Source organism: Anguilla anguilla, chromosome 4 (genome assembly GCF_013347855.1).
Source record: "Anguilla anguilla isolate fAngAng1 chromosome 4, fAngAng1.pri, whole genome shotgun sequence".
Taxonomy (NCBI): domain Eukaryota; kingdom Metazoa; phylum Chordata; class Actinopteri; order Anguilliformes; family Anguillidae; genus Anguilla; species Anguilla anguilla.
In genome coordinates this window covers 18,180,028-18,194,490 of record NC_049204.1, presented here as the reverse complement: position 1 = coordinate 18,194,490, position 14,463 = coordinate 18,180,028, and the positions used below count along the sequence as shown (strand labels likewise).

At 39.7% G+C, this 14,463-nt stretch overlaps 1 protein-coding gene across 1 annotated transcript in view; it reads left to right on the top strand.

Annotated features, from left to right (window-relative positions):
- The first annotated feature begins 1,380 nt into the window (after positions 1 to 1,380).
- The window catches only part of rheb (Ras homolog, mTORC1 binding), a 43,127-nt gene continuing 30,044 nt past the window's right edge, over positions 1,381 to 14,463 (top strand). The window contains exons 1-2 of the mRNA XM_035414006.1: positions 1,381 to 1,662; positions 11,438 to 11,509. Coding sequence (XP_035269897.1) covers positions 1,611 to 1,662; positions 11,438 to 11,509 — 124 coding nt within the window. The 5' untranslated portion in view covers positions 1,381 to 1,610. The remainder of the gene's footprint in view (positions 1,663 to 11,437; positions 11,510 to 14,463) is intronic.

The window sequence follows — 14,463 nt, the reverse complement described above, 5'->3', positions numbered from 1 at the left end:
GACTTACACAACGTTTTACATTGTATCCATTTATACAGCTGGATATATACTGAAGCAATGTAGGTTAAGTACCTTGCTCAAGGGTACAACGGCAGTGTCCTTACCCGGGAATCGAACCTGCGACCTTTCGGTTACAAGCCCAGTTCCTTACCCACTGTGCTACACTCCGTCTTGTTGGCCTTATGCACCAAGACTGGTTCACTCATAGATTATATTATAAAATGTTTTGTATTGGGTCAGAAGAACAGTCTTTGGCTGTAATTCATACACTTATCAAGAAATGTACAGCAGCTAAATGTCAGATGGCATAAATTGTAGGGCTAATTAAATAATTAAGGCCGGAAGTTGGCATGAAAACCTAAAAGAGATGTGGCCATGTTCTGAATACAATGTATACTGATGGATCAATAGATTGTTAGGTTTGAAATTCCAGACCAGTCAAATAGAGTCCTGGCTACACATCACTGGCTGCACATGAAAACAAACTGAAGCTGTGCTTCTCTAGAAACTATATATATATGTGCAGAGTGAGAGTAATTTTTTTTTCTTAATTTAGCTCTGTACTCCTCCGCAATTTTAGATTTGTAATCAAACAATTCACACATGGTTAAAGTGCAGACTCTCAGCTTTTATTTTTCATACACTTTGGTTTAACCATGTCAAAAATACAGCATTTCTTAAACATTGCCCCCCCCCCCAAAAAAAAAAAAATCTATATATATATATATATATATATATAAATATATATATATATATGTATATATTAGGGTACCATAATATTTGGGACAAACAGCTTCACATGTGCTTCTGATTAGGCAGGCTTCCTTAGTGTAGGTGTAAGAGAGCTTTCTGTATCTAGTCTTTATTCTAGGCTTTTTGTTGCCTTTGGAGTCTGTTCTTGCCGTTTGTTAACATGAGAACCAGAGTTGTGCTAAGTCAGAGACATAATGCAAACCATAGGCTTACCAAAATCAACTGTTTGGAACATTATTAAGAAAAAATAGAGCACCGGTGAGCTCAATAATCGCAATAATCGCCAAGGAAGACCTCTACAGTTTATGACATAGGAATTCACAGAATAATGAAGAAAAATCTGCAACCACTTGTCCAACATATCAGAAACACTCTTCAGAAGACTTTAAATTAAAAACCTCCTTTTCAGGCAACCCTTTAAACGTCTGTCAAAGACCTCCTGACGTCTGAATGGCAACCCTTGTAACCACCCACGCCACACATACAGCCGTAGACATTACAGTACCCACCAACCAATGCCGTTCACATCAGTGAAAAGAATAACCACTGGTGATCCAATAGCAACATACGGGGGGGGGGGGCAAATCCCCGCCTTTGTCATTAATACAGCCAACCAACAGACAATTCTCATGAATAATTAAAACAGGATTGCCGTGGGAGTGACGCAGAGGTTACTGATGCTCGAGTTCTTTTTTGAGAAATTAACAGATAACAGGTTCAATCGTAAAATACTTTATTAGTTTCTTTAAAATATTTCATAACACAAATCGTAAATTTCTGTTAAATTTAGGTTGGCTCAGTGCACCCCGCAGGCCTCTGCATGTTGATATTGATGTCGTGTTGTTGGTAGAAAAAAGATGCCGCAGCCGAAATCCCGTAAGATCGCCGTCCTGGGATACAGATCCGTGGGTAAGTAGCAAGCTAACTAGCTAGTTGCAACAATTTCACCTGCACTGGATTGTTGGGTGAAAAGCATAGCTTGCTAGCTAGCTAGTCTTTAATCAATGCTAATAGTAGCTCGTAGCTTATATTTAATATTTCACTAGGGAATCGTGTATCTATCCATCGGTGAGTGTTAGGTAACGTTAAGGTAGACCCCGGATAGATTAGCTCTACAGTCTCTGGTAAAAAAAATAACCTTTAAGTTATATTAGATATTAGTTTGCTAGATAGCTTGCGAAATGTTACTCTTGTGACTTTAAAAAAATGTTGGGGATAACTAGCTAACGCTAGCTGTCAAGCGAGCTGTCAGTTGTAGCGAAGCTGCCTCGCTAACGCTAGCTACCCAAGTACTTGATCATTCTCAGTGTGTTACAAATCTCATCCTGCGGCCGCGATCGTTGTGGCTATGCAGTGTATAGGAGCAACTATACATACATTACAAATAAGCAGTACTTAACGTTTGCTAAGCAAATTCGTGAGCTGTAGCTGAGGGAATATCACGCGCATGTAGCTAGCTGTGTAATTAGCTAGATAGTGGGTAGCCAGCGCTAGCTGCACTGTTGTAGGATGGCACATCACTAGCTACAGTGTTAGGAAGCTAACGCCAGTGCGTTATTTGGGAACTTACCTAGTACGATTCAGAACATATCCAAGCCATTAATGTGAGCGAGCAAGTTAGGTTAAATTAGGTAATGCTAGATACGTTTGAGGAGATAAAACATTACAAACTGCTAACCTCAGCGAATGCATCATCCGTAAACTGTGTAGTCTATATTGCATTTAAACTTTTTTCCTAGCTGTACTGGACTGGTTTTGGACTGACGTCCTCTATTAAAAACTGAAACGATGCCTGCCTTCTGTGTTGCTTAATGCTTGTCCACATTTGTGGCATTGCCTGCTTGCTTTTAGCAAATTTTCATTTTGGGTTACCTAGCTTATAGACTAGTTACCAAATATGCCTATTTTCCGTATGGCTCGTACAGCAGGTGTGTCACCACCGGAGCTGGGTGCAGTGTCACTGTTGGTTTGCATGCTTCCAGATGCATGTATCATACATACATGTATATAGCTAACGTTCGCACGATGTGGCTAGTCTACCGTAAAACATGCATTGGGATGCTGTCATCCATGCGAGTATGTCGCGCAAGAAAATGTTAGTTTTCGACTTCATTTTGCATTTAATTTACATTTTTATGGTATTTAAATTAGCCCAATCGATTAACATAGCAGACTACAGAACTCAAGCACAGCACTGAATATTGCAAACACCAAAGGACTGGTAAGTTACAGTTGCCAGAAGTTTCATTGATTGTCGTTCAAACACAGCCGCCTACTCTCCTACTCTCTTTTTCTTGTATTCACTTTGGGGTAACGTACTGATGCACTCGGTTTATAAATGCATTAGGATAGAGTTTAATTACTGGGATGGGACTGATTATTCAGACATAGCCTTGTTTAATTTTTGCATAGTTTTCTGTCGGTCTGCACAGAAACAACACAGTTTAGATTTGGTTTGAAAGTTATGTTACTTTTTCTAACTAGGTTTGATTTTTCAATGGAAGTCATATCTGTAGTGGCAAGTCGAAGGAAAATGGGAAACATTCCATGTAATATGAAACCATAAGGTAATGCTCCGAGGAGCATCAAGTCCAAAATAATGTGCAATTACCCCTGGTAAGAACAATATACTTTTATTTTTATTCAACTCCAAATGACATGTAAAGCTTTTAGAAATGAAATGATTCTCTCCAGGTCGATTTAGTTTGATTCCGATATCACCGTTCATTACAATGACGTTGAAAGATCCTAGACCACCTACATACCAGAACCTAAAAAAAAACTCCAAACCTTCTCTCAAGTTTCGAATGAAATGATGTCATTATAGCCACACTGAAACATAGTTCTGCGCTCGGTCTGTGCTCGTGTGCAGCTGCATATTTTTAGGAACTTATCCATTTTTGCGTTCTTAGACAAGGCTTTGTGTTTAACAATTTGTTGAAGTTAAGAGCACAGTTCATTGTGGTTTAGTATTTTATGTTGTGTATGCTTAACCAGTAAAATTAATATGCCTCTGGTACCACATCCATTACTGGGGGAAAGTGCTCACAGCTGTTTGTTGTTTGCTGTCTGCCTCTTCATTAATATACCTTATTATTACATTACATTTAGTGGCATATGCAGTTTAAATGTGTTACCACATTAATTTCCTAGAACACTTATTTACAGGAAGAGATGACCTCACCTGAAGCCTGTAGCTTATTGATGCGTGATTCTCCCTTGCATTGTTTCCTCAGTATAACTGAAAGCAGATGAGCCAGGTTTTTATTATTGGTCTTACTTTTGTGTGTGTGTGTGTGTGTGTGTGTGCGCAACTGGACAGGCAGAGATGACAGTAAGTGAGATGTGTGTGGAAGCTGCTGTGAATTGTGACAGAGGAGGGATTAACGGCTCATTGTGTCATGCGTGAATTAGCCTAGCTGCAGCCCCAGGTGATTTGGAGTCGGGCACATTTGAACTCGGTAGCTGTTGCCACACGCTCATTGTGTACTTCCCTGGCTTTGTAGCAGATACAATTTGATATCCAGACGGTGTGACGTGATCCGTGTGAATGGCAGGAGAGTCTGATTGTCAAGGGTCATGGAGAGCAGAAGGACATTGCAGTGTTAATAAGCTTTCCTTTTGTATTTAATCCTGTTACTTTAAATGTTAAAATATTCTCTGGGGAAACATAATTGTGCTCATTAAAATGGTGTGCTTTCTGTGCAGCGTTTGAGCGCCATACATTTCCAAGTGTATGTTCTGTTTGTGGGTCCCTGGATAGTTTCACTCCCGCATCTGTGAGTATATTTTGGGAACACTCCATGTGGACACATCATTCTCCCTCTCAGATGAAGTTTATAGCTACTAGGAAAGAATTTACTGCCATCTAAAATACGCCACAATGAAGCATAATCTGGAATGAGGTTACCTTGAAGTAGCCTAATTTTTGACGGTCTAGTCCATATGTAAAAAGAGGATTCTGAAAGATGATTAAATGTAATGGTGTGTCAATGAGGGATTTTGATTCATAAGCCTGTGGAGGTTCTCTCAGCATCTGAAAGATGGGGAGGCTGAGTGTAAGATCAAATGTCGAGGCACCCTTACAAATTAATGTAATAAGACAAAAGATACAAGTTATTTCCGAAATGTCTAATCCTGAACAGTAGCCTATTTATCAAATAGGGGAAAGGTTACATTGGCCACATTGTTACAACACATCAGACGATGTATTCATGTAGGCTATTTTATTTTCTGAAAGTAGTATTATGGAAAAAACAGCTTTATCTTGACACACTTTATCATGAGACTGTTTCACTAAATATGTTCTCCGATTGTTAGCAAAAATGTATTTATTGTGAGAGCACTTTTTAATTATGTGAGAATAGTTACGTTAGATCATTCTGTGGTTATGATAGTACCTCCAAATCTGCCTCAAGAGGTGTTAAAACTCAAGTAGCGCCGGTTACTCTCTCATAATGTGGGGAATATCACAGCTTCAGGGGGAATAAATGGCCCCTAGCTGTTGACAGAAGCTAGACCCCCCCCCCCCCCCTTTTCAGCGAATCACAGCAGTCAGCTCAGAACTGTGACAGAACTGAAGCAATTGGCACAGCCAGCCTCCTGGAGGCGGGCCTGGTCCTCTTAGCTAAAAACCTGCAAAAGCTGAAAATTGAATTACGGGGATAATCTCCAAATTAATGCCGGCCTGCGTTTCGCATTGTCCCCTCTCTCTGCTTCTGCCCTTCTGCAGATTCACATTAGGCTCATAGATGGACGGGTGCGGTTGTGAGACGCTGTGGTGCGATGTTCGGGATCGCTCAAGGCAATGTCACTGGGGCGATTGCGCTTAGCCTGTATGGTCCGCTGCCTCAATGATGATAGGCTCAGTGAGAAAAGAAACAGAATTGCTGAATTAATTCATTGTGAATCGGCATAAAAGACAAAGCACTTCCCATTCAGAAATAAGAAATGTAATCTCAGCAGGGATCACTCAAAAAGAAATGTAATTTGGCCAACAGCCTGTGAAAAAGGATGGGAGATGCAGTCAATGGAAAAACAGCATTTTAATGCATTGCTAATAGGATTGTGGCTTATCCAGGTTTTCAAAATTTGCTTGATAACAAACCATGTCCTTAGTCGTGCACATTTTTGAAAAGCAACCATAAAATAGACCATCCAAATTGTCCTACAATTTTGCTGCCGTTTGATCAATCTCAAGCCGCACACTGGAAAAAGTGTCTTTCTGCGATTTGAATCGTTATAAATCCAGTGTGAAGGTGCACTGCTGTAAGATTGTATAGTGCACTCGCGTGAGGTTGCTAATGCTTTCCATTTGTTAACGCCTCTCGTCTACTTCAGCAACACCGCCTACATGTCACTGACAGTTTTTCCTACGATAAGATGGCCACGTGGGATTTAGCTAATATTTGGCTGAAGCTGAGCCAAATATTACTGAACCCGCTCCATTGCTGTCACCTTGCCGGCGGGTGCAGGAAGCGTTTTAGCGCAGGGTGTTATCCTCGTCCGCCTTTCGGACAGCAAAGCGCATCCGTGGTCGGCATGCATTTCCTGTCTGTCGCAGAGAGCTCTGTGGCTTTTCCCCTCATAAGGTAAGAGGAATCCTGTAGCTTTGCTCGCTGACCGTAGAGAGCCTTTTGATTCCGCCAGGCGGAATTGCTCTCCACAGCGTGCGTCAGACCCGGGGTTTACACACTGAAGGTGTTTGCGGTTTATCACCTTAGCAACGTCAGGTATTTTCCGCCAGATCGCGTGTGATTCTGTTGTATTCCCCGGCTTTCTCTCTGAAACTTTGCCATTACATACATTTTCCAATGACACAATTCCCTGAGACTGGAAACAGCCAAAGTTTAGAAGCAGAGAGTGATGCTTGCACTAGCTTTGAGAAACATGAACAGCTATCAATGTTAGACCTTTTATTATTCCGAATCATTACAAACCAGTGATTCTAAGTGCAAGTGCATTGCTTAACTTAAATTCACATTCCTGCAGAGTTAAATATGCCCCCTGATGCAATATTTATGATGACTGCAAAATTCTGTCTTGTTATACCAATGGTATGCTAATTAATTCCGCACACATCAGGTCTTTTGTAAGGTATTGTGCCTTTTACATATCTCTATTAGGCTCAGTCAGTAGTTTCCACTTTAGTCATCGCTTTTGCACAAGCAACTGATTAGAAGTTTGACTTGAATACCTCTCACTTCACCTGTTGCATCTGCTGTCCAGAGATGAGTTTAATGAATTAAATCATTCAGAGCAGGTCACATGCTGTAGTCCATTGGCAGTAGATCAATGTCATGTAAAAGATTACATAAATATTTGGCTAGTCTGCATGTTTTGAATTCTTTACATCTTGGCTTTTCACTCCCTTGGACAATTGTAAAGTGAAAAAAAAGATGTTTAGTCAGACGCTTCTCTGACCTGCCATTGTCTCCTTCTACATGGAGCCCCTGCTGATTCCCATTTAACAGAATACTTTCATGTTGGCTGAGTTCATAGAATAGCTTTAAATCTATTTTAGTCTGTTGCCATCTCTTGTCATAATTGTATTAGGGCTGCTTTATTCATTACTTTGATAATCTACAATGCTATGTCAAGCATGCTTGATTTTGTTGTTTTAAATATAGCAAGCGTTCATAACTTTAAATGTTCCTTTTGCATTATCTATTTTAAGTAGCCTATAACAAGATGAAATAAACATTATGGGCGCTGGATTGTAAGATGTCCTCTGTGCTTTCAGACCACAGGGTAAATAAAGATTGGTTAATGAGAGGCACTGAGCACAGTCTACTGCTTGGCGTCTTCTGCAGGACCAAAATTTGCACTCGGTCTGAATATCTAAACAGATTGTGTAGCTATTTGCCATATCAATTGAGTTCAAGCTATATGCCAAAGATATGAAGAGTTATTGTAGATTAATTTAAATTCCTTCATGAACCTGGAGTTTTCTATGGGAATTGCAATGTTATGACTTGTAAAATCCTGTACAAATATAATTTGTATTCTCAAATCAAACAATGACTGTGAGGCAAAATTCACGATTTGCATTTATTTCATGTATTTCTTAAATCGGCATTGAACTATATTACAATAGTGTCATTCCATGTCCGCATAAGTATTGGGACAGCTGTTTAAAATTTCACAGGTTTACAATATTACTGTAATTATTTGTGAATGGAAAGCTGTGAGTGTCAGGGCATGGGATGTATCCTTTGGAAGTGTTTGTAGAGTCATATGTAGCTATAGGCTAAAAGAAACAAGACAAGATGAGGGCCAGAGAACTGAGTATGACAACTAAAAAAGCTCTTCTGCGGATGAAAGGAAAGGAAAAAATCAATTAAAGGTATTGCAGAATGTTTGTGTATTCCAAGTCAACAGTATGGAATGTCCTAAAGAACATACTAATTAGCCTACTGGTGGACTTTGAAATAACCAGCATTCAGGCCATCCATGGAAGACATCAGAGATGACAGAAAAAAAGGTCATTTTTAGTGACTGCTAATCATCTCCATACATTGGGGGTGACGATATTGCTGGACACTGTGCACAGAAGTCTAAGAAAGGCAAATCACAGAGGATAACCTTCCAGATGTAAACCTCTCATCAACACCAAGAACAGGAAGGTGAGATTGGAATTATCAAAAAAAAAAAAAAAAAAAAGATGTTCTTGATGAGTTTTAGAAATAAATCTTATGAACAGATGAGACTGAGATAACCCTTTACCAAAGTGATATAAAGGTTAAAGTGCAGAGAAAGAGAGGGACTGCTGTAGACCCTGGGCATAGTACTTCATCTGGTAAGCATGGTGGAAGCAGTGTGATGGCTTGGGCCTGTATGGCTGTATCTGAAAGGATCACATCATGAACCTAGTGATGTTCATGAGTAGCAGGCTCGATGCAGTCATCAGATGTAAGGGGTATGTAGCAAAATATTGACCTTGCAAGTCATTAAATTTGTCAAAAACTTACTGTGACCCAATATCTATGTGTTACTTGACATAGGGGCATTTGACTGATTGTATGGCATTGCTGTAATATAGTTACGTGTCAGTTAAAAAAGCATAAATGCAGATATGGTGAATTTTGGCTCATAGTCATTGGTTTATTTGAGAATACAAATTTGATTAGAGCAGAGGAAAATTTGACACAACATTCCCTAGTGGCAGTGTGTACCTCCAATACTAGTTGAAAAAACTTGTTGTGGAAGTTCAATGGTTTGTTCCATTTTCCAAGGGATGATTCTTCCCTACTAGGAGTTCTCATGTTCTGTTGTTTGCTATAATGGATGTTTTATTTAAACCATCTTATTTGTGTTTGTTACGTCTGTATTGGTGAAGCTATGTTGCTGGTGGCAGTGCCTGAGTGCATCTTCCTGTTGGTTCACAGTGGAGCTGCCTCGTGTGAGTTTTATGACTCTGCTTATCACCACATAGAGATTCATATCCTGTCAGCTCAGTGTGGGGCTGAAGGATGGGTTTTTACATGACAAGATTTATGACCTAATACGAAGTGGGTTAGTTCGTCTGCGGTGGGGAAAGATAAAAAGTGCGGTTTATTTTCAGAACTTTTTTCTGCTTTCGTAATTTTTTTAATTATGAGCTATAAACTGAAACGCATCAGCCTGTCAGCCCTCATGCATGTTAATTGAAGTGGATTTGTAATATATAGCCTATTTTTATCAGTGTCACAATGTCAAGAGCATCCACATAAAGTTGTAGACGGTTTGCAAAACCAGTATGAATATTGGTTTGACTATATAATATTCATACTATACTTACAGTATATTCCTGCTTCTTTGTGACGTGTCGCTATTCGGATATTAATCAGTAGGTCGTTTCCCACGTTTATCATGAATTTAATCCTGCACCATTATGGTGTGTTATGTAATATTTTTTGTTCATAGATAAGGGATCATATAACTAACAGTTACCGCTCTGCTGTTTCAGTAAGTGTATTGATTTTAGTTAGGCTATATCATTGCTGCAGGGCACTTTATGTTTTTTTAAACATTCTGCAGTTTATTAAAGAACACTGTTTGTAAAATACAGTGTCTCCTGTCTATCCTCTGGGCTTTCGCTTGGGAGAAAATGGGTTCACATTGACAAACACTCGATGCCAGTGCAGGGGCCTGGTTGTTATAGCAACAGAGTGCAGGGCCGCACAGGGTGGACAGCAAATCTGAGCTCAAAACCAAAGCTAGTTTACTGCCAGTTCCTCATAACTGCAGAATACAGTGGTCTTTAATATGAAATGCTTGAAATAGTCTAGTTGTTAGCTGCTGAATTTTGATGATTTCACTGTGGAACCTCATTTTCTGCCTTTTCCTGTTTTGAGTAGCCTATGTACAGTACATTCAATGTGAGCCTTGGGAAATCTGTTGCTTCTCCAGCTGTCCAAATGCTTTCATGAACAGTTCTGTTTTTCATTCTGATTTCGATTTCCTTTTTGATTTATGAATGTAAACTATTCTGTCTTTGAGAGGCATGCTTATTTAGGCATGGTGACTAAAGTTTGAATTATTTGCATAGCATTTTGTGTGTTCAAGCAGTCCCTTCAAAATCTGGTCGAAGCAACAAATGTATATGTCAATGCATTTTATTTAATCTACGCCTACAAAACAGTGGAGTATACTGATAAGTGGAGAAAATGCTACTCAAAGATTCAAGTCCCTGTCATCCCAGATTAAGATCACCTACAAACTAGGCCCACTAAATGCTTTGGATTTGTAAATTGCTGCAGTTCCTCTGATGATGGCTGTATTCTTATGGCCAGTGGAAAGATGTGTCATACTGAAGTATGCTAGAATTCCTAATCGTCGGACTGACTGGAATGTTTTTCCCTGTACTTAAAGGGGATTTAGCCGGGGATCTGATTTAATTAAAAACTGGATTATTTATTTTTGGAGATTTACCAGTTTATACTTTCATTATGAACAGCTGTCTTGGGGAACGCAAATAAGCTAATGAACTGAGGGAGGGATATCTGTCTTAGAACATTAGTAAGGATCTTCTTGCCAAGGCTAACAATTATTTTAAGCAATGCATTAAAGGCCCTGATTAGCTCTGATGGCTAAGTCATTAGCTTCTGTTGTCAGTTTGTTGGAATGTTTACTACTAATTGCATGTTGTGTGAATATTGTATGTGCATGCTAGGTTATTCGTGTATTAGCCATGATTCAAGTATGATTCTGTTTTGAGATACCAGTTTCTTCATGATTCAGGTTTTGAAGCCAGGAGAAGAAATATAGCAACATATTTAAAGGCCCATCTATTCATAATCTAGTTCCTATGCTTTAGGTTTAGAGTACGTCGTGTAGTTTGCCGTAATGTAGTGGAAGTGGCCTTTTCGTTTGCTGTAATGTTGTGTAAGAGGTGGCCTTTATCTTGGATCTCTGTGAACATTTAAAAAAAAAAAAAATGTCCCTTCAGGGAGCGGAAGGATAGAACTCCTATGAAGGACTTAAAGGGCAGAAGGAGCCTCAGGAGAAAAGGTCTCAGTTGAAACACCAATGGGTGTTTGTCCTGTTGCACCATTGTTCTTTCCAACAGACATGTTTGAAGGTCCTCTGGGGCGTGGGCTAATTGTTTAATGCCTGAATAGCTGAATCAGTTGGCAATGATGTTCTCGACAACCCACAACTGCCAACCCACTAATGTGTGTGTCCATGTTTCCCTCTTTTGCAGGAAAGTCCTCCTTAACAATACAGTTTGTGGAAGGCCAGTTTGTCGACTCATATGATCCAACCATAGAAAACAGTAAGTGCAAATTACCCCCCCCTCCCAAAAAAAATGGTTGAAATTCTTATGGATGTATGTATGGATGTTATTCATAGTATCACTCAAAATCAATTGCTGTTTTGTTCTCTGCTGAAATTGCATCACAGACACTTGATGCAAGACTTGTGGTGTCTAAATGGCCTTCCTTGCTTTACATTGCAGTAGATTCTGAATCGATACTGCATAAGTCCCATTTTCATTATTTTATCATTTTATTTCGGAAGACGTGTGTGCCTGCATTTTCTCCTGCAGTCTGCAGGCTTGTGCTTGGGGCGCTAGGTAACTCATAGGCTCAAAATGTCAGATAATGGGGCTTCCTGCAGATTTGCTTAAAGCTGTAAGGGCAGCTTCTTTCAGGAGGTTTTCATTTTAGTAGAGAGAAATGTTTCATTTTTGTTGAAAAACTTTGGTTGAAGTTGTACTATTACCTCAGAGGTACCAGTGAAGCTATGAGGGAGGACTGACTGCGAAGGCCAAACGTCAGTGAGGACAGCCTGAGGCGAGGCCGGTGTGTTTCTCGGTTTTGCGGGGACGGTCATTGTGCCGGGTGAGAGTGCCGATAGCACTAATGTGTGCCGTTTGGGATGGGCGGCCTTACCTGGAGTTTTTTCTTTTTCTGTTGCCTGCGTGCGCCTCGTTTGCTTTGTGAAGTCGCTGTCTGAGCCTACTGACAGTTAGGGGGTAAGTAAGTAAGTCCTACTCTACAGTAGTACTACAGTTGCTCGCCGGTTTCAGTTTTCTGAATGAGAGCTGTAGGTAGGGAAAGTAAAACCCTCGCCATGGGGAACCGTTATTTTCCCGTAAATGGCTTATTTTGGCCTGAGGCGAAGAACAAAGAGAGACTCGCGAAGCCCCAGTTCCTCCGCTCTGTTTCCATGTTATTAAATGCACGTAATTGGATAATGGCCTGGGAGGCGGACTCGCCAAATTGCAGCTCAGTCACAACTCTGTACTGTTTGTTGTATGATGTGTTATGCACATATAAATAACTTACAGTATATTCTCTGGTACAATCAAGGAAATCCTTTGGTTTGTATTGAAAAACCATTAAAATAAGATATTTATGTTAACAAAAAGGAAAGCCGTGCTGGCATCCATATTATGTATCTTGTGTGGAATTTAATGAGCACGCTTAGTTTATGTGTGTTTAATTTGCTTCTCGGCAACAATACTGATGAGAAAAATGCAATACAGAAAAAGTTTTAAAAGTAGGACGGACAAATGACCTAAGAAATTATCCATTAGAGCACACATTTTTTGTGGGAACTCGCACTGCGTGACATTTGGTGTTTGGTGCTTTGAGAACAGCGGGGCAGCTAGTGCTGAAGCTAAAATAATTACAGATGTTTGCTCCGTAATGTTGGCATTTCTTGGCTCATATGAAGAAGGTGCAAACAAGCCAAAGTCATTAAAACATGCTTACATTCACAGCATCGGCTGCATTGTTCATTAGAAGTACCTTTTATAATTGTGAAGTCAACAAAGCAATTCATAACCTTCTCATGGTTTCATAAGCGCATACATTTTTCACAGTGGGACATAGTGTGAATGGGATTTTTTATTTGAGGCGAAAAAAAAAAAACAACTCACTTAATTAAATTGGACTCAGTAATTAGGAAAAAGAACCGCAAAAGGAAACAGATAAAACACTAAAGGAAACCATTGAACTAGCCTAATATCTCCCTAGTAGTGTTGACTATTCTCTCTTTCATCGATGAAACACCCTGACCTCATCTAGGGGTGTTTTATCTTCTCCATGGGTTTTCTTCTCTTGCATTCCTCTATAGGACAGACCACCATTTCTTAAAGTGTCCAGCAACACCAGCTTTTCGCCTGTCTCCGCCCACTTCACAATATTAAAATATGTGAATTGGGGTCAAGTGTGAGAGCACAGGGGGGAGGGGGGGATATATTTGGTTGAGGAGCAGTAGTTCCAGGCGAGGGGGAAAACAATCCCACGTCTGTTACTGTTCTAAATAGGGACCCGTCGTAGCTCAAGCTAGCTATGATTGCTATTTTATCATAGTCAGAAAATTATATTGGATCATTGTTTCCTCATGGCCAGCAAAGGTATTTTGGCAAAATAAACTCTAATAAGATAACAGTGCTCCAACTCAATGGCCTGAGGTATCATTGCCTGACATCTCATTTATTCTCCTAAGGAACCACCTCAACTACGTTACGATCCATTAAACTTGACTAACATTAGCTAGCTGACCATAATCGTACAGTTGCAGAAGCAATCTTAACAATGTCATTTTGTGAGTACCTTGGTGGTGCTCTGATAGCCACGGTGAAACCCATACTAGTTATCTCAGCTCAAATTATAAAACAGCTAGTCTTAGTCTACTTACTGCAATTGAAAAAAATACAAAATTGTAAAAACACTAAAATTAGAAACGACTAGCGTTGCAATTGGAAAAGCTTTTTCTGCAATTATAAAAATTAGACTGCTTAACAACAAATGAATGATAAAATATTACTACTACTAGCTGGCTAATAATGAACTACTAAAATACCAAATATAAAACTGAAGAACAATAGAGAAAATGGAACTAGAGGAAAAGACTTAAAAGGATTTCTAGCTGATCTAAAGAGAAAAAAATCACTGTCCAGGCTGCACAACTCAACCACAGGCAGTTTGAAATGAGCGAGCTAATTTGAGCAGTCATATTAGATCACTGTGAATAATACTTACCTATCAATCAAGAAGAGGGACGGAGATGGGGCTTTGACTTGCTTACAGTATGTAGAAGCAGGTTTTCACCTACTTCTATATGTCCTGGATGAGGGCTGGGGTCCAGGAGAAACCCAGCTTAGGTGGTGGTGCATCGCTCTTTTTTGCCCACATTGCGGTGTTACTGCTTAATTAGATTTGAGTTTTTTAACTATAGGACTTATGTGATTTATCAAATGGAGGATGCAGGATACTC